Source organism: Lissotriton vulgaris, chromosome 4_1, assembly GCF_964263255.1.
Source record: "Lissotriton vulgaris chromosome 4_1, aLisVul1.2, whole genome shotgun sequence".
Classification (NCBI taxonomy): Eukaryota; Metazoa; Chordata; class Amphibia; order Caudata; family Salamandridae; genus Lissotriton; species Lissotriton vulgaris.
In genome coordinates this window covers 339,461,526-339,482,504 of record NC_141691.1, presented here as the reverse complement: position 1 = coordinate 339,482,504, position 20,979 = coordinate 339,461,526, and the positions used below count along the sequence as shown (strand labels likewise).

At 48.7% G+C, this 20,979-nt stretch overlaps 1 protein-coding gene across 3 annotated transcripts in view; it reads left to right on the top strand.

The window, feature by feature from the left end:
- Nucleotides 1-20,979, top strand: part of IL13RA1 (interleukin 13 receptor subunit alpha 1) — a 246,991-nt gene that overhangs the window by 134,014 nt on the left and 91,998 nt on the right. For 2 of the 3 annotated variants that reach the window (XR_015295297.1, XM_086918716.1), the window contains exon 7: nucleotides 16,029-16,157. Coding sequence is in view for 2 of the 3 variants with exons in the window: in XM_086918716.1 (XP_086774842.1) it covers nucleotides 16,029-16,157 (129 nt within the window). In the remaining variant the exon portion in view is untranslated. Of the gene's footprint in view, nucleotides 1-16,028; nucleotides 16,162-20,979 lie in introns of all 3 variants that reach the window. The other variant, XM_086918715.1, reaches the window with a different exon arrangement.

Genomic DNA, 20,979 nt, shown 5'->3' with positions numbered 1-20,979 from the left:
GGCTTGGCAATAGGGGATTCCCTCGCCGGCTGACGCGAGCGAGGCACACACGCTGGGCCTCCCTCTCCCCCAGGTGGACGCGCTCGCACTTGTCCCACACTCGAGCGTTACCTGGGGGGGGAAAGCTGCAGGCTGCTCGGCTCCCGGGTCTCGGGGGACCGGTATTCCTCCTCGCTCGCTGGGGCAATCCACGCTCCTTCTCGGGGTGAGGTAGGAGCTGCCAGCCAATCCCTGCGCGGCTTGCCGATGACGCGGCTGGCCGCCAGCCAATCCCTTCGCAGCTTTCCGGTGACGCGGCGGGCCGCCAGCCAATCCCTTTGCGGCTTTCCAGTGACGCGGCGGGCCGCCAGCCAATCTCAGCGCGGCGATCTGGGTGAGCCTCCCCTTCTCTTCGCGGCTCCCGGCGCCTTGCAGATCTCGATGTTGGGGGCACCGGGGGATGCCGGGTTTTCTCGGGCAGAGTCAGGGGCCCACGGCGCTCCTATTTAGTGGCAGGCAGGAGGCCTCCTGAGCTCTGGCGATGCTGTCTGAAGTTCGAGCTTGGGGAGGGAGGATGCGAGCCCACGAGCTCCCGCAGCACCCTCTCTCCCTCGTCAATTCAAGTCACCAACAAGTCATTCCCCTGCACACAGCAAGAAGGGGGGGGAAAGGCGATGACCACAGCAGAGTTTCTTTGTCCCTGGACTCTGGGGTCAGGAGGCTAGCTCTTCTTCTAGCCCTTGGAGAGTTCTTCTTGGCAGGAGGAGGACAAAGCACACAGCACAGTCCCAACGGTCCCTCTTAGGCAGGACAAGACAAGACAGCAGGTCAGCTTCCAGAAACACAGCAATGGCAGCACTGTTCCTGGGGTCTTCTTACGGAGTCCTCTGCAGCAGGGCGTCTCCTCTTCAGTCAGAAGTAGTCTGATTCTAAAGTACACGGGTCTTTCCTTTATACAGAAAATTGTCTTTGATGCCTTTGAGGTTTTGTGATTTAAGCACGGGTCGCCCTTGTCCAGGCTCTGGTGGTGGGAGTCTCTCAGTCCTGGGGAATCTTTCCCTTTGAAGCAGGGAGGCAGGGACATCCGTCATCCAGCCGACAGGGGAGCCGGTAACTCAAGAGGCAGGGTACAGCCCAGCACCACTCCTCCCCCTAACCTTAAGGGGCAGCCAGCTATCATCCCATCGCTGGAGTTTTCCCAGATCCTGTCACGCTCCCTCGAACAAGCACACCCAGGCAGGCCCACAAGCAGACTGGACAGAAAAATAGTCACTTTTTAAAAGTGCTATTTTCAGACACCACATTCAAAAACCACCCAGGCTAAAAGTTGTATTATGAATTTCTGAGTCCGGAGAAACCAAGTTTGGATTCTCTATCTTGTTCCTGGGGGAAGATAGGCAGGTCCCCATGGGCCCCCAGCCCCCCCACCATTCTGTCCTATGGGCAAGGTAGCCTTGCTACAGTGAAAACGAATCTGGCAGTAATCCACTACTGCAGCATGTCCCTTACATCTGTACAGGCCCTACTAGGAGCACTTGCACGTTGGCACTGATCAGCAGTGGCAAAGTGCCCAAAGCATCTAAACCAGCAAAACATTATCCAGCATGAATCAACAACATAGGAGGTAGAGATCAGAAAGTCAGGGGAAACCACGCCAAGGATGCCAGGTCTAACATGCGTCCCCTCCAGCTGAAAGTGAGGGGAACTACCCAACCCCTTGGGAGTTCCCATCGCTAAGGCGGAAAAATCTGGACAGACCGTCAGCATTGGCGTGTTCTGTGCCAGGGCGGTGTTCCACCGTAAAGTCCATCCCCCGTAGGGAGATCGACCACCTCAACAGTTTCGGGTTCTCCCCCCTCATCTGCATCAACCATCTGAGGGGCCTGTGGTCTGTCTGAACTCGGAAGTGAGTCCCAAATAGATAGGGCCTTAGCTTCTTCAGTGCCCAGACCACAGCAAAAGCTTCCCTTTCAATTGCGCTCCACTTCTGTTCCCGGGGGAGTAGCCTCCTACTGATGAAGACCACAGGTTGGTCCCAACCCTCCTCATTCAGCTGGGAGAGCACTGCTCCCACTCCATGCTCTGAAGCGTCTGTCTGTACCACAAATTCCTTGGAGAAATCAGGGGCTCTGAGCACGGGTGCGGTGCACATGGCAGCTTTCAGGGTTTCAAATGCTGTCTGACAGGCATCAGTCCAGATCACCTTTTTGGGCTGTTTGTTGGAAGTCAGCCCTGTCAAGGGGGCCACAATGGTGCCATACCCTTTGACAAACCTTCGGTAATACCCGGTGAGTCCCAAGAAGGCTCTCACCTCTGTCTGGGTCTTGGGGGGCTCCCAATCCAGAATGGTATCAATCTTTGCCTGTAGGGGTGCCACCTGGCCGCTCCCTACCTGATGTCCCAGGTACACCACAGATCCCTGCCCTACCTGGCACTTACTGGCTTTGAAAGTGAGGCCTGCACTCTGCAGAGCTTTCAACACTTCCCAGAGGTGTTGCAGGTGTTCCTCCCAAAGGGAGCTGAACACAGCAATGTCATCCAGATAGGCGGCGCTGAATTGCTCCAGCCTGGCCAGTACCCGGTTGACCAACCGCTGGAAGGTGGCAGGGGCGTTCTTCAAACCAAAGGGCATGACTCTGAACTGGAAGTGCCCCTCGGGTGTTGAAAACGCCGATCTCTCGTTTGCCCCTTCAGTTAAGGCAATCTGCCAGTACCCAGAAGTCAAATCAAATGTACTGAGATCCTTGGCAGCCCCCAACCGGTCCACCAGCTCATCAGCTCGGGGGATGGGGTAGGCGTCAGTCTTGGTGACCGCATTGAGCCCGCGGTAGTCCACACAAAACCTGAGTTCTGGGGTGGCACCGGGCGCAGCAGCCTTTGGTACTAAGACCACCGGGCTAGCCCACGGGCTGCTGGATGGCTCAATCACCCCTAGCGTCAACATCTTGGCAACCTCTTCCTTGATGCTGGCCCTGACCTTGTCAGCCACCCTGTAAAACTTCTGTTTCACCGTGGGACTATCTCCAGTGTCCACATCATGGACGCACCAATTGGTGACTCCTGGGGTCAGGGAAAACAGGGATGCAAACTGTCCCAACACCTGGCGACACTCTCCCTGCTGCTCTGGGGTCAGGGTGGGCGAGAGAACCACTCCATCCACCGACCCATCCTGCTCCTTGGCTGCCAGGAGATCAGGAAGAGGATCACTCTCTTCCTCCATCCCCTCATCCGTAGCCAGGAGCATGGTGATATCCGACCTCTTGAAGTGAGGTTTGAGGCGGTTCACATGTAGGACCCTCAGAGGGTTCCTGGGACACTGAAAGTTAACCAGGTAGGTTACATCGCTCTTGCGCTCCACCACCTTATACGGCCCAGTCCACTTATCCTGAAGCGCACAAGGCTCCACCGGCGCCATCACCCACACCTTCTGCCCAGGTTGAAATTCGACCAGACCATTCCCTTGAGGGTGGTAAGGAGTGGTGAACTTATAAGTTACCCCACTCTCTTCCCACAAAGACTTCATGTACTTAGAGATGAAGTTGGTCCCCCTGTCGGATACCACCTCCCTGGGAAATCCCACCCAGGAGAAGATCCCCATCAATGCAGGGCCCACCACAGGGGCTGTGATTGTCCGGAGAGGGACAACTTCCGGGGACCGGGTCGCATGGTCCACCAAGACCAGGATGAACCTGTTGCCTAGGGCTGTCTTGGGTTCCAGCGGCCCCACAATGTCTATGCCAACCCGTTCAAAAGGGGTGCTGACCACAGGGAAGGGTTGGAGGGGTGCCTTGCACTTTCCTCCACTTTTGCCACTGGCCTGGCAAGTCTGACAAGTCCTACAAAAAGTTCCCACGTCCTTCTTCATCTGAGGCCAGTAGAAATGGGTGACAAGCCGCTGAAAGTCCTGCGAGAGGTACGTCATGGGCCAGACCCAGTAGGAAGGTCCTGAAGCGCTCGGGTACCACCAGCACACGGGTTGCACCGGGCTCAGTGACCTTAGGCTCACTATACAACAACCCATCTTCCCAGTAAATGAGATGGTGTTTGGACTCTCCACCTGCTGCCTGGTCTGCAGCCTGTTGCCGCATACCAATAAGAGAAGGGCACTCTTTCTGCACCTTGCAGAACTCCTCCCTGGAGGGACCCCCTTTTTGCTGCCAATGGGTCAGCTCAGGCAAGTCTCCCAGTTCGGCTACCTGTTCCCCCGTAGGTACCAGAGCATCCCCCTCCGGGTCTGCTTCCTCCTGGACCGTGGGAACGGCCGGGGCTGGTTTCCCACGCCCCCTGCTCTCCTTCCTCTGGGCAGGTACCTGGGCCACTGTTTCCGGCTCCAGGTCTGCTTGACCACCCTTACTGGCGGCCAGGTCCCGAGTGGTCACACAGGCCCACTCAGGACACCCTACCATCTCCAGATGTCTCTGGCGTTCCACCTCCTTCCAGGGGAAACTCTCCAGGTCGTTGCCTAACAGACAGTCCACTGGCATGGTGGGCCTCACCACAACTCGCAAGGGGCCTGAGACCCCCCCCCCCACTCAAAGGGAACCTGCGCCATTTTGCAAAGGCGCACCGAGTTGTCAGCGGCCACCACCGGGTGAAGCACATCTGGGATAACCTGCTCCTCAGGGACCCATTTACACCTGACAGATGTCACACTAGCTCCTGTATCCCTGAGAGCCTCCACCTCCCTACCGTTGACGGTCACCCACTGCTGGTACTTTTTAGTGTTGTCCGGCAGGTCGGTTTCCTGGTCCATCTCTCGGTCTCCTAAAGAGACCAGGGTCATCACTGCCAGCTCCTCCTTCCCACTAGGTATTAACTCCTCCCCCAAGTTTACACTCACCAAACTAGGTTTGGGAGTGACCGGGGGTGTGGGGGCTTTCTGGGGGCACCTCAGGGCAATGTGACCATTCCCATTACAGTTGTAACACCTAATGGGGCCTTGAAAGGTACGCCCACCCTTAGGGGGTGGGGGTGCCCGGGACTGGGGGGGTTGGGGACTCCGTTGCAGCTGAACTGTTTTGGGGCCCTTTAGGGAACTCCTTCTTGTTACCTGTGTCCCCCCCACTCTTCTGCTGGGGACCCTGTCCCACCTTGGCTGTGGTACCCACGATCCCCTTGTGGACCCTGGTGCTGGTCTAGCGGTCCGCCTCCTTAGCAAGCTCCCTGGGATCAGTTAACTTGCTATCCAAAAGATGCTGGCGCAGCTCTGGAACACATAGACTGCTCAAGTGCTCCCAACTAATTAGATAAACTCCTAAAAACTTGGCTTTTTAATAAATCTCACACTTAACCCACCCTCTGCTCCCCCCACCCCCGCCCTACAGTTCAACCCTCCAGTCTGTCTACAGTGCTGGGACACCTTTGGGTAGCCATCGCGCTTTACAAATTTTCATTCCATTCCATTCCAGATGGAACAACCCCTCATAATCAGTTACCTTGCTTCCCTTTATCCAACCTTCCAATGCACGCGTATACAGATTCACACACTCCACCCATGTACTGGACTCTAACTTTTTAAAGTTCCTAAACTCCTGTCTATACTGCTCTGGGGTAAGCCCATACCTGAGGCATAGGGCCTCCTTCATATGGGGATAGGTCATCTTGCCTGCCAGTTCTAAGGGTGAGAGGACATCCCTCCCAGAAGCCTCAAAATGCTTCCACAGGCCCGCCCCCCAATCCTCCATAGGCACCTTACCCATCTTAAGAGCAATCTCATAGGCTGTGAACCACGCATAGATATCCTCCCCCCTCTGAAAATTCTGAACTATGTCCTTGGGGAGGTATACCCTAGACCCATGCACTGGCTGTACGCTGCCACCATTTGAACCGGACTCCCACTGTTTAGCTTTTAGTTCCAGTTCTCTCATGCTCACCTCATGGGCCAGAAGTAACTTCCTTTCTTCCATCTGGGCCTTGAGCCTCAGGACTGCTAGCTCATGTTCCCGCGCTCTCTGGTTCTCTTGAATTTCCTCCGGGGAGAGACCCCTGCTGGAATGGGTGCTGTCAGCCCTTGGGGCTGGTCCGCTTATTGGCAGATTCTTCGCTCCAAAGCCATTCCCTGTTGGATTCTCCGTCTCTGCACCACCTGTCTCTGCGGCCTCCTTGGCCTCCCACCAGACCTTTAAGGCTTCCTGCAGCTCGTCCTTTCTAGAGCCGCTTTTAATGGAGCACCCAAAATCTCTGCAGTACTTCCTGAGAGCATCCTTGTGATAGGAATATAGATCCCCAATGTCAAATTCAACTTCTCCCTTTGTACTGGTTTCCTTCTCACTTGGCGCCTTTTCACTGGGCGGTGACATGGTGCTTCACAGAAATTCAAAAATAGAACCAGGAGCCAATGATTCGGTATGTGGTTATGTAGGTTTGCACTAAACTAGTGGTGCTCACCAATCAATCACTGTAGGTCAGGCGCAAACACACGTCCTCATCCCACCGCTACACCACCAATGTTAGAATTGGGAGTCCATACTTGGTAGGGCCACGGCCTCTGACCAACTAGGGACCCTCTCCTCTAGTCAAGGCAAGGTGGATGTACGTCAAAAGATAATCCCTGCTCACCCCCTTGGTAGCTTGGCAGAGCAAACAGGCTTATCTCCAGGGCAATGTGTAAAATATTTGCACCAACACCTTCAGTAATGACAATGAATACCACAAACGGACGTGTCAAAAAAACACAAGAGGGAGGTAGAGCAAAGGGTTGGATTCTTGCTCCACAATGATACTTAAATAAACATAGAGAATCCAACTCAAGAAGAGGAAGGGGGAAGAGAGTGATCAGCAAATGTTGAAGCACTCAGTGTTCTGTAGAATACCCCTCACACACCAAAAGGCCCCTTGGTGTCATGCTTCATCATCGGGGTCCTCGCACCCCTCTATCGGGATGCGGCGTGCTGCGACCTGCGACTACGCGGGAGCACTTATAGGAATGACTATGTGTGGTGTGTGGTGTGCGGTGTGTGGGGTGTGTTGTCATACGTGAGTGGTGGGATGTGGTGAAAGATTAAAAAGTACCTGGCACATGAGTGTTTAAGAAAAAAATTATTCTGAACTCTGGCTGGTACTATTAAAAGAAGTGCAGTGTGAGGTCGAACCTGTTGAGTTAAGGAACAGGACCTCTGGTGTGCGTTGTCGACATGTTTCGGAGACAATCTCCTTCTTCAGGACTGGGGCCTAACCTCCCAACCTTACTCACGTCGTGTTTTAATAAAAATAGTGTATTTACAAAAAAGTGACAATCTTAAGGCTAAGTGTGCCTACAGCGGTCTGCTACAAGTACAATGACCTGTAGAAAGACAAAAGAGAACAACTAATGGTTACCCATGTAGCGGGTAGTTCAAGCAGGTGCAGCCACCTGGAACCTCACCATATGCTTATATTAAGCCTGTTAAAAAGGAAAAGTGCTCACAACACAAACAACATAAAACAAAAAAGTTACTAGGAGTTATACTTGGTTGTAATCATACTTGTGAAGCTTGCTTGTGGGCTTCATGAGCAGAAAAGGACGTCGGGGGTGTTGCTTGATACGCAATCTGTGGTGAGGAATGATGCAGGTTTTAATAAATCATTCTCACTTACTTAGGCGGGAGAAAGCTGATGGTGGTTTCTTGGTTGTTATTCTGCATGATACTCACATGATCAGGACACTTTGAGCATGCGCGGAAGAAAAAACAGGTATTCACGCGCATGCGCAACATACGTCTGGCAACACACTGATCCTGTGAGAACCCACATTTGACATATGAGGATTATGTATGGTGGAGGAGCGGATACTCCATACATGGGCACATACTTAAACACCGGAACACCCCTATATGGTCAATTAGACGCCTCCGCCTAGTGGTCCCTTTGGGTATAAATAGTATTAACTAGTCCACTTCCTCATACCAGCGGAGCAGCGCCAGGGGTAAGACGGTGATCAAAGCGTCCCGATCATGTGAGTATCATGCAGAATAACAACCGAGAAACCACCATCAGCTTTCTCCCGCCTAAGTAAGTGAGAATGATTTATTAAAACCTGCATCATTCCTCACCACAGATTGCGTATCAAGCAACACCCCCGACGTCCTTTTCTGCTCATGAAGCCCACAAGCAAGCTTCACAAGTATGATTACAACCAAGTATAACTCCTAGTAACTTTTGTGTTTTATGTTTGTGTTGTGAGCACTTTTCCTTTTTAACAGGCTTAATATAAGCATATGGTGAGGTTCCAGGTGGCTGCACCTGCTTGAACTACCCGCTACATGGGTAACCATTAGTTGTTCTCTTTTGTCTTTCTACAGGTCATTGTACTTGTAGCAGACCGCTGTAGGCACACTTAGCCTTAAGATTGTCACTTTTTTGTAAATACACTATTTTTATTAAAACACGACGTGAGTAAGGTTGGGAGGTTGTGCCCCAGTCCTGAAGAAGGAGCTTGTCTCCGAAACATGTCGACAACGCACACCAGAGGTCCTGTTCCTTAACTCAACAGGTTCGACCTCACACTGCACTTCTTTTAATAGTACCAGCCAGAGTTCAGAATAAATTTTTTCTTAAACACTCATGTGCCAGGTACTTTTTAATCTTTCACCACATCCCACCACTCACGTATGACAACACACCCCACACACCGCACACCACACATAGTCATTCCTATAAGTGCTCCCGCGTAGTCGCAGGTCGCAGCACGCCGCATCCCGATAGAGGGGTGTGAGGACTCCGATGATGAAGCATGACACCAAGGGGCCTTTTGGTGTGTGAGGGGTATTCTACAGAACACTGAGTGCTTCAACATTTGCTGATCACTCTCTTCCCCCCTTCCTCTTCTTGAGTTGGATTCTCTATGTTTATTTAAGTACCACAAATGGACATCACACAGGTTTGATATAAAAATAGTATTTTTATATACTGTTAGGCAGACTTAAAACGGACATAAACCATCATAAAAATAGGCTTGTTGAAACAAAAGTACTCTTCTTATGGAAAGTGTTCTTAAACGTAAAAACGAGTCTGTTGCGGAAGATTGGGCACCTCAGAATGCACCCCGAGCAGTCTGTGGTTAAAAGGGACTGCCCCTCTCTTTATGGGGACACTCTGGTGCCAGTACGAGGGTGCGGGGAGGGGCTTGGCAATAGGGGATTCCCTCGCTGGCTGACGCGGGCGAGGCACACACGCTGGGCCTCCCTCTCCCCCCAGGTGGACGCGCTCGCACTTGTCCCACACTCGAGCGTTACCTGGGGGGGGAAGCTGCAGGCTGCTCGGCTCCCGGGTCTCGGGGGACCGGTATTCCTCCTCGCTCGCTGGGGCAATTCATGCTCCTTCTCGGGGTGAGGTAGGAGCTGCCAGCCAATCCCTGCGCAGCTTGCCGATGACGCGGCGGGCCGCCAGTCAATCCCTTCGCGGCTTTCCGGTGACGCGGCGGGCCGCCAGCCAATCCCTTCGCGGCTTTCCAGTGACGCGGCGGGCCACCAGCCAATCACAGCGCGGCGATCTGGGCGAGCCTCCCCTTCATTTCGCAGCTCCCGGTGCCTTGCAGATCTCGATGTTGGAGCACCGGGGGACGCCGGGTTTTCTCGGGCAGAGTCAGGGGCCCACGGTGCTCCTGTTTAGTGGCAGGCAGGAGGCCTCCTGAGCTCTGGCGATGCTGTCTGAAGTTCGAGCTTGGGGAGGGAGGATGCGAGCCCACGAGCTACCGCAGCACCCTCTCTCCCTCGGCAATTCAAGTCACCAACAAGTCATTCCCCCGCACACAGCAAGAAGGAGGGAGAAAGGCGATGACCACTGCAGAGTTTCTTTGTCCCTGGACTCTGGGGCCAGGAGGCTAGCTCTTCTTCTAGCCCTTGGAGAGTTCTTCTTGACAGGAGGGGGACAAAGCACACAGCACAGTCCCAACGGTCCCTCTTAGGCAGGACAAGACAAGACAGCAGGTCAGCTTCCAGACACACAGCAATGGTAGCACTGTTCCTGGGGTCTTCTTATGGTGTCCTCTTCAGCAGGGCATCTCCTCTTCAGTCAGAAGTAGTCTGATTCTAAAGTACACGGGTCTTTCCTTTATACAGAAAATTGTCTTTGATGCCTTTGAGGTTTTGTGATTTAAGCACGGGTCGCCCTTGTCCAGGCTCTGGCGGTGGGAGTCTCTCGGTTCTGGGGAATCTTTCCCTTTGAAGCAGGGAGGCAGGGACATCCGTCATCCAGCCGACAGGGGAGCCGGTAACTCAAGAGGCAGGGTACAGCCCAGCACCACTCCTCCCCCTAACCTTCAGGGGCAGCCATCTATCATCCCACCGCTGGAGTTTTCCCAGATCCTGTCACACTCCCTCGAACTCGCACACCCAGGCAGGCCCACAGGCAGACTGGACAGAAAAATAGTCACTTTTTAAAAGTGCTATTTTCAGACACCACATTCAAAAACCATCCAGGCTAAAAGTTGTATTATGAATTTCTGAGTCCGGAGAAACCAAGTTTGTATTCTCGATCTTGTTCCTGGGGGAAGATAGGCAGGTCCCCATGGGCCCCCACCCCCCCTCCATTCTGTCCTATGGGCAAGGTAGCCTTGCTACAGTGAAAACGAATCTGGCAGTAATCCACTACTGCAGCATGTCCATTACATCTGTACAGGCCCTACTAGGAGCACTTGCACTTTGGCACTGATCAGCAGTGGCAATGTGCCCAAAGCATCTAAACCAGCAAAACATTATCCAGCATTGAATCAACAACATAGGAGGTAGAGATCAGAAAGTCAGGGGAAACCACGCCAAGGATGCCAGGTCTAACAGGAGGGATGTGTGAGTGTGTCTTTGTGTATCCTGTGCTTCTACATGCACATGGGTTCAGGGCATACCCTTACAGAACATAGGCACAGATTATCGCCTGAGTGTCCACTGTCCTAACACAGGATAAAAGATGTAATTGGTAATGTCATATGTGATGTAATTTATGATGTAAATTGCGAAATTGAGTGTGAGGTCATTCAAAGTACAAGGGGGCCTTGTGGTTGATGAACTAACTTAACTGTACATTTTCAGTAGTTTTGAGGTTTGCTGTGTAACAGTAATGTAACTTTATCATAGGAGTTGTGGCCATATTATGTACTCTGCTCAGTACCCCGCTATACAGTTCCCACTGTGGTAATGCCCTGGAGTATGTTTTACACAGCAGAGTATAAAGGACAGTTGTCATGTACCATACATGTCCATAGCATCTGCAGGGCAAGGCAGCAGCTCATACCCTGTGGTCATCATTTACAGGGACAATTCCATGGCCTGTGAGAATGCCTGGTCATAGCATGTCACGCCCTATGTATAGCATGCCTGCTACCCTACATACGTCTTTAAACATTCTTAAAGGCCTGTAGACAAAACAGATTTTGTGTACCTTGGGGAATATTGTAGTCCAACTTATGAAACTAGCAGTGCTTCTGATCTCATTCTCAGTCTCAAAATGTGGTAAGACTAGATGCAACTTCAACAGTAACCAGCAGAAAATTGTGATTAGTCTTGCACTCAGTTCTTTCACCCAAATGTGATGCACGTGACATATGGTCTGTGTTCTTTGGGCGCAGGATCTCCCCTTTGACCATGTCAAGCTTTCTACACTTCTACCTGTAGAGATATGTCATGGTGCCCAACTTTGACTAGTGTTCTCGATCAAGTGTTTGGTCATGCATAGTATATTGGGAAGCTGGATGTGTTATGGTTATGTTGCTTACCTTAACTGCTGAATTTCAGTAATGTTTATTTTTTGCTTTATAACCGTAGTGTGAGCAGAATTTTTTCTGTGTTTGGTCATGCACAGCGGGCTGTTGGCACAGGTTTGGTTTTCGGTCATGCCTCTGAGAGCAATTGCTATTACATGATGCAATAAGGTTTAGAAAGCCACAAAAAATCAAATTGTGGCAGGAAACACTAACGCAACTCATGAGTGTGCTGCTAATGTTTGTGAAGAGAAAGAAGATACAGAAAGCATCCTTGTAATAACAGCAACCCGAGGTTTGAGTAGCACACATGAGCATATGGAAGATATGAAAATATAGTGTCTGCTGTTGCTGATATTAATCCCTAAACTAACAGGATTTTGCATAAACCACCAGGGGCAACTACCCTTACTTTGATAATGGAAATTGTTCCACTTATAGGAGATTCTACATCACTTACAAATACAGTATACGATTGGTTCAAGAACATGTTTTAGATTTAAGGCATCAAGATTACTGATATCCACTCTAAACAAAGAAGGACAATCATAGATTTGAATAGGAAACCGTGTGAATGTAAAAGTATAAAGGTAATATTTAAAAACTCTAGGTGGATACCGTTGATTATGCACCAGCCATTAAAGTCTGAGCTTTCAGATCATCAATTCTGTACAGATATTAAAGTAAAGCCTCCAGGGGTTTTTATCCACAAGGAAATCTATACGACAAAAAAGTAATAAGGCAATATACATATCCACCCAGAGGAAATCCAAGCTCAGAAAAGGCCGTAGGGAATGAGAGGTAAGATTGGTGGTGTTGGGAGTCTTAATAGTGGTAAAGTTGGAAAGTCTAAGCCTTCATCCTATGGTATTATTGCATTATGCATTACTGCATAATCTAATTCCATAACTTCTACTTTTCCTGATGGGGCTGACAGATTAGGAAACCCTATGCGATGGGAATATTGGATTCAGGTTTGGATCAGATTGACTAAGAACTCCCAACATTATAGATTCATAGATAGAAGAGCTAGGGTGCAAGTTTAGTTTGAGTAATCGACACCAAGAAGAAAAATTATGAGCAGATACAAACAATATCTTGGACTAAATTTTCAGGACTCATGGCACATGTAAGCTATTTATGGACTAGGATATATAACAATAAATTAGCTGAAGAGAGGCAGAAAGGAAGACCATATGGAGGCCTAAGGATCACCATATTGATCCTGTGGTATTGGAAAAGTTGTTGGGTGGAAATTAAAGGTAACTCAAAGTATATAATATGTGCAAGAGTTGCATTTCAGAATATTGAGCTATTTATGACTATCTATGACAATACTGAAAGGATGGAATGAGAAAAAGTGTAAGAGGCTTTGGATAAGCTCTTTGACTGTATCCGATTTAGAGCAAATAGGGTTCATGGTACCCCAAAGATACTGACAATATGATTATAGTAAAAGATAAAGGTGGATTTAATACTGGAAGAAGACACTTCTGGAATTGGTCCCAGTCAATATCCTAATGAAGCAGCGATGAACAAGGTGAAGCCTTTATAACCTACCTGACTGATTATAGTTGAGAAAAAAGAAAAGGAGATCCTTAGCTGATACACCTGTGCAAAGTAGTAAATATAGTCCAGGAAAGAGATGTTTAACTGATTTCATCTTACTTAGATGTGGTGGATAATAAGAAGTGTTGCAGTGATCACTACCTGTTAATCTGTACGTCTGCCAAAAATAACGTTCAAGCTCTGCAGAAACAAATGCGAATCTAATGATGTTGGCTTCTAATAACAGGAAAAGTATAAGTGGAAAAACAACCTGATCAAGAGAAGAATGTCCCTAAATTGTTTGTGAATGCACTCAGTGCTTCTGAAATTATTCTGCTAGAGAGCAAAAATCCCAAATTGATACTGAGAGTCTATGAAGACAATTGATACTAAGAGTCTAAGAAGGCATGGATAAGAACTTCAAATATCATTTATCCAATGCATTTCCTGCAGGCAATCAAATCAGACTGGTCTATTGGGAAGTGGTCTGGCAAAGAATGCTGGAATGAAAAATATAAATTGACAGTAGCATTTAATACTGAGAATAAGGGCTTGGAAACAAGAGTCATAGGTGTGAACACCAAGAGTCAATTAAACAAAAGAAAAGGCAGTATGTATTGGATAATATACCCATTACCGTACTGTTTAAGAATAATTCAAATCACCAAGCTGTTTCATGACCATGTAGATAAATAAGACCAAAGTAACTCCGAGTTGTCTTGCAATCACCTTATTTACGGCATGGGGGGATCTTATTCCATATAATACACGGTTCCACCATCACGTTTCCGACAAACTTCTTAAATCCTTGATACATAATTCTTTCATATGAAAAAGAGAGCATGCTTGCAAACAGGAAGAATACAAATAGGATCTCTAGTGCAAAATTAAATACATAAAAAAAGCAGCTTTTATACTAGTCAGTTAAAAAAAAAGTGCAGTAGCTCGGAATTGGTAGAAACATGCAGAAAGATTCTAACATTTCTGTAATTACATAAGGCGTGCAAAAGATAAACATTTTTGCCTTACATATCTCCTTTCTTTTTGTCAACGTCCAGCTAGAAAAGGAGTGTGGAAGAAAGAACAGCAGAATGTTGTTTTTGTTCTTTAAACAGATGCTTTAATTATGCCTTGACATGCCTTTCCCCTTGGCTGCTAGCTCTGCATCAGGCATTGTGAGTCCTAACTAAGGCTCCCTGTTTTCAGTTTTTACGGATTTTTACAGATAAATGCAGACAGAAAACAATGTGTTTTCTGTCTGCATTTATTTTTAAAAGTGGATAAATACAGAAAACTGTGCTTCTTTTAAGTGACTCTCCATGCTGTCTTTCATGAATTGTAGCCCAACAGCTGAGCAGATGGACAGCATGGGAAATTTTAAAAAAGTTGAAATTCTATAAATAATGGCATATGTCAACATACATTTGTGGTATAATACTAATATTTAGTGGCTGTATTGTTACGTAATATGTTGCAGGTTAAATAGCTAAATCACTACTTACATCAAAGTATGAGTGCATGTCTATCAGTTAAATAAATATGGAAATATACAGTTTTACAACTTCGTTTATACACAAAATAAATATGAATAAATACAGATAAAATGACTAAAAAATAAATATGAATAAATACAGACAGAAATGTTAAAAATAAAATAAAAATACCATAAAACCGAGAGCCCTAGTCAGAGCTCAAGTTAGTAAATTCAGATACCGTTTTGTGAACATAATTCGATCCTCTTCAAATAGTACAATAATTAGATATGACTCCCGTAACTCAACTATAGGCAAAGACATGTTCTGGTGGATGGTGCTAACTTTGGTAGATTCAATATACCTCTTGTCATTTATATAAGATAAAATCCTCACTTTAAGAAAATTAGTAGGCACACTGGTAAGAATCTAGATGATATTAAACTAATTTTAGATCATATTTTTGTAAATCTCAATCAAGGCGGTTTTCTTCCCAGGTCCGCAACATCTAGATGCTAGATGCTTCACTGATTCAGCCAGACCTTTGAAAATCTATAATGACCTTAACACTGCATCCTACATGCAATACCATCCCTAGTTACTCTAGATAAAGCAATACCCTGAAGCCACTCTGGTAGTATATTCGTTCTGACTACTCTTCTGTAAGTTTCAAGGAGAAAGATATTTTCCTAGATTAATGGTTCAGGTGATGCCTCTCTTGCTATTGGCTTTGGTCTGTGAGATCTCTTCCTCAGTTAAAGCTTCCCAGCTAGAGAAATCATGCTTAAGAGGCTGTGTAACACGAGAACAGCTGAGCTGTCAGATGCATGATGGTATAAAAGTAATATAGCTTTGCTGTGCAAAACTAGGGACTACATGGTCTTTGTAACCAGATTAATGTTTTTATTTAACACCTAAGCATGTGAGATTTCTGTATAAGAAGAGGGATAGGTTAGCTTTGTGTAAGATCTTGTCGACGAGCAATGCTCAATTGTCCATTATTACATGTAGGCGTATTTTATGTGAGTTCTCTCTATATGGCTGTATCGTTTTTAATTTCTAGCACAGATTAATCCAAGAGTGGGTTAAGACAAATTTGAAAAAGTATCCAATTTGATGAAAAACACATAATGTTCAGAGAATATAGAGATTGTTGTATAGCCTGTTTGGAGAAAGGGAAAAGTGGTGGTCCCTAATGCCCTGGCTCATAACACTGGGAGGGTATTGAAAGTAATCTAGAGTTTTTCATGAAATTTCCATGTTGTACGTGATGAATTTTAAATCACAAAATTAACTGGTCATCATTTTGTCATAAGGTTCATGCTTATAACTGTTTAAACCCTTTTTCACTGTTTTAGATCACCGGCAAGAACAATTGTATAATTGACAGTGCTCAACGAGATGTGATGTACACAGTGAGAGTGAAAGCCAAATTTGATGAAAATTATGGTGGGGTACTCTGGAGCAACTGGAGCGCAGAAGCCAGTGTGGGTAGGAAAATGTTTGATACAAAGTTTGGGCTCTTACTGGGTGAAGACAGATCGATATATCTAGCAATATTCAGTTATGGTTTTCGGTCATTGTTACTGTTCCTATGGCAGTCTTTTTTTCTTTCTCTTAGGTTTCTTTATTTAAGCAAGGGAATGTATAAAGAAATGCCACACTATGTAAATGATGTATGTTTGTAATGCCGTACATCAGGAGTGTACAAGCTGATGCGTGTGGGCTAGAGCCATGATTGATTTACAGTATATTCACATGTAATGGATTTGTTTAGAAAAAACATTTTTTTACGTAGCCCATGGTTATGATAAAAAATGTATAATGGATAGGGCCACTTGAACTAACACTGAGCAACCATAGACAAACTCTTACAGCTGTTGGAGGGAGGATACCTCGTCTATTAAGTACTCCTCTTAGGAACTATGTAAGCCAATCTGTTTGTGTTTATTCCTCCTGCAGTGATCATTTTGCAAATGTTTATGTCGGCATGGTCTTCCACAGCTGTAGGAGATGCAGCAGTTGTTTTTTTAGCCTGTGAGTAGCATAACAGCGATGCGAGTGGTTTATAAGTAGAAATGCAGTGGCATTGAGAGTTTACTTGTATCACTTGTATAGATCATACCCTCTAATGCTCAGTTTCACAGATTGGCTTAATCGATTCCTTTGTGAGTCTCAGCAATTTGAACAGAGTCACTAGATGCCAGACTACAATCTCATCGACACAGAATGGGTAAAAACCTTTGATACATCTGGCACTTAATCGCATACTATGTTACTTACAGTGCAGAGTGACAAATAATTCAACTTTGTACTTGTCCCAAAGTTGTATGTAGGACTGTCTACCCTCCCATGGATGTGAACCATCAATCGTTTGTGTAAATATTCAATGCAACATGTGCACTGCTTTTGAGGTGTCTGGACAAGCCACAGCTGCAGGGCTAAGATGGAAGTACAACATGGCATCTCTTGCCCTGTCATTTGTTTATTTAGTTGTTGCAAGCATAGTGAATGAAATGAAAAACTACTGTGATCTCAGATCGGGGCTGAACTCTCCGAGCTACGTGCTTTGGACGTCCTTACATCATTAAAAATAAACAAGAAATTGCAACACCAGACCTGGCGTCTCTCATGTATCCAGCTGCCTCGGTTGTTTTTCTGGGGGAATGTGTGCTACTGCACTTAATTCGCACAATCAAGAAGCAGCTCAGACGTCTGTTCCGGTGCTGCTTGTGCACTCAGACAAGATGGCATCTAGATTCGTAACTCCTCGCAATGTAATGTGGTGACCGCCCCAACTGGGTACCGGAGGACCGGCGGTGCGTCCATTGGGGGCGTTGGAGCGTTGCCCCACTAGCCATGGACGACCGTCACGTCACTCATTCGTGCGATTAACAATTCAAAAATAAAATAAATTATTGAGCGCACTCACACACAGTCTGTACTGTAGCTCTCAGAGAAAGCTGTATTGGTACAAGCCCGACAGAATCATTGGACGTCATCGTGGAAGGGTGTGAGGGCGGGCCTGCGGTAATGAGTGACAGTGACAGCAGAAGAAATAGCGCAGCAGGCAGGGCAGCATTTTTATTTTTATGACTTGCCCACGCATGCGCACACACCTTCCCTCCTCCTCCTCCTCCCCTAGCACTCAGACAGGCAATATTAGCCCTGCTCTTAGCCAATCCTGGCGCAGTGGCGCTGTTAATGCTGCACCAGGATTGGCTGAGTTACCGCAGACTTCAGCAGGATGGACCCATCTAGAACTGTGGTGAGATGGGAAGGTAAGTGTTATATTTTTCTTTAATTACTGTGGTCCAGTGTAAAGTGCGTGCGCACTCTGTGTATGTGTGGTGAGAGTGGCCTGCCCTACCATAGGAATGCATGGGATATGTGTGTCCATGGTAGTTCCTGATGTGTGGGGAGTGCAGGGTCGAGTTTGGTATGTGCGAACTCCTGAGATTAAATGCTGTGCGATGATGTGCGTGGATTTAATGTGTCTAGTGTGGAAGTGCCACTTCTAGAGGTTGGCATGTCTGTGCAGTGAATGTGAATTGACTGTCTGGCTTGTGATTGGCTGGAGCTGGCTGGTGTACCTGGTTCCAGGAGTCAGGATGGGTCTGCCCCGGTGTTGAATGGAGAGATCTGCATGTTGATGGGAGGGAGGAGTGCACCTGGGACCTGAATAGGGCTGGGCCTTCCCTCCACAATGCTGGCTCCAACCCCTGTGGTGTGTCAGATGTCCCTGACCCACCCTGTGAAGAGGCAGAGGGGCTGATCAAAACAAAGTGCTCAAGAACCAGTTGCATCTGGTTCGCCCCTTGCCTGCACCATTGGAAACAAAGGGATTTTGTGTATAAAAGAGGGGCTGTGACCCCATGAAAATGTTCTTGTTTTCTAACTTGAAACTACCAGGGGCGTGCTGCTGCTGGGGCCCAGGGGAAGGCTTGCCTCCCTGGGCCCTGCCCTGCCCCTGAATGCTGGAGGACTTCTTTAAATGTAAATTGATACTTGTATAGCGCACTACTCACCCGCAAGGGTCTCAAGGTGCTTGTACGAATACCGCTGTGGAACCCATCCTGGCTTTCTCTGTGAGGCGTCCACTCCTGGGTACCCCCAAGGTGGAGGCCAGGCATCCTTAGCGTTGTGGGGGCCATTGTGGAGATTAAGAAAGCTATTGCCCAGAGTTGCAGAGTGGGACTCCATGATTGGAATAGGCACTGAGGTGAGAATTATCAGGTCCGTGGAAATTTGAGCCCAAGACCCGCCGAGGCGGGGAATTGAACCCTGGTCCCGGGCTACACCTCTGCATCAAGGTCTGCCGCTCTCATCATTGAGCCACACTTTAGGGTCCTTCTGCCCTCTTCACCTGTGAGGAATTTTTCTGGGACCCTGTTACCTTGCTTTTTATTTCCTGAACCTTTGAAAGACTTTGGCAGCCCCTTTTGCGCCCTGAAAGCGCTGTGCTGCTTTTCTGTTATTTTTTTACCCAGGAAAACCTGTGGGCGGCGTAGCGCTGAGGCTGCAGCCTTTTTAGAGGGATTCCCCCTGCCTGGGGATTCCCCCCTCCTTGTGTTCCTTGCGGGTGCCCACCCCGCTTATTTTGGTATTTGGGGTGCGCAGGTGCCCACCCTGTGTCTTGGCGATATTGTTAATTTATGAGCGGGTACCCACCCCGTGACTTTGCCTAGTTAAACGGGTGCCCACCCCGCATTCCAGAAATATTCCTCCTTTAGAGGGAGCCTACCCCTCATTTTGTCCCCCGGAGTTCACCGCCGCGGCGAAAACAGTAAGTCAGGCACCATAGTGCCTGACGGTGGGCGGGACCTCCAGTTTGGAAGGGAAGTCGCCCCGCCGCCGCTCTGGGATTGGAGAAGCCCCACGAGTCAGGGAAGCCGTGCCGGGTGGGATTCCTCGTGTGGGGAGAGACGGAGCATGGCGGTGAAGCCTGGGTCCCAGGAGGGGGCCCGGTGGAGAAGGGAGAAGCGTCTGTCAGGGCAGGGTTCCCGTGTACTGAAGGGAGCGCCGTCTGCGGTTGCCCACATATCCCTGGTCCCAGGAGGGGACCCGGGTGAAGAGGAGATGGCCGGAGCAGGAGGAGGTGCTTCTGCGCTGGTGCCATCGTGATCGCCTCAGTAAGCCCAGCAGCGGGATTCCTGTAGAGGGGGTCGCGAGGCACAATGCCGATGCCTGCTCCCCGCCGCCTCCAAGAGAAGAGTCCCGCATCAGAAGAGATCCGGTGAGTCGGGGGGCTCTTAGGGGTCAGTGCCTTATCGAGGCACAGTATGGTGGTGGTGGTGGTGGCGGCATGTAGAGCGGCCCCAGATGGCAGCGGACCGCTCCAACTTCATGGGCCAGTGTATTCGAAGCGCCAGTGCGCTTCATGTTTATGGGCATTGTTCTCCAGCTGCCCCACTTTTGCAGGGGCCAGCTGCAACGTCATGGGGCTAATTTTTGGGAGCCCGCGCTGCTCCAGTGCTTGGGAGCATGTTCATTTTTAGAGCCCAGATGGCTCTAACACTTTGCACTAATTATTGACAGAGCTAGATTGCTCCCACGCTCGCCTTTGGGGCATAATTGTTTTCCTGAGCCCCGTGGCTCCCATGTTTGGGGCACGTTTCTCTCTAGAGCCTAGGTGGCTCCAACGATGGGGCAGTAATCGTTTCAAAGAGCCTATGAGGGGCCAGAGAGGCCCGGGTCTCCCCCTTTAAGATGTCGCAGTGTTTGGGTGCAAAAGTTACTTTGGGGAGGAGGAGCTACGCTAGCAAGCAAGATGGCTGCATAAGCTCCCGGCTCCGCCGACCTCCGCCAGCAGGTCGTATATCCTGCAAGTTATTTCACACCGGACTCCCGTATGTATGAGGAGTACCTGACTCTGAAGGCGCAATCCTGAACTTTTTATCTTACCGGGTGACGGAGATACGCCGTGTTTCATTCTCGGCCTACCCCGGAGCTGAAGCCGGAACCTCAATTTCCAATCCATCCGGGCTGGAATTGAACAACATCGCTGTGAACCTTGGGCTTTGTCCGGTCTCCCGAACGGAGATATAATCTTCCTGTTTTTAACGGCGATTTCGTATCCTGCCTGCAACACACACACTACGGCGTGTCACATTGTTTGCTGCAGCCCCGTATCCGATGCCCTGAGACACAGTAAGCTTGTTGTGGGGGTGTGGACGGGAGCCCAGATCAGCGGCGAAGGAGTAACATAGTGAGGTGAGAGCGCCTGTTGTTGGTGTCCGCTCCAGATTTGCCTGCTACCCCGGAGAAGCCGGCCTCCAGGGTTTGCATCCTGATCTGTTGCCTGCGAGA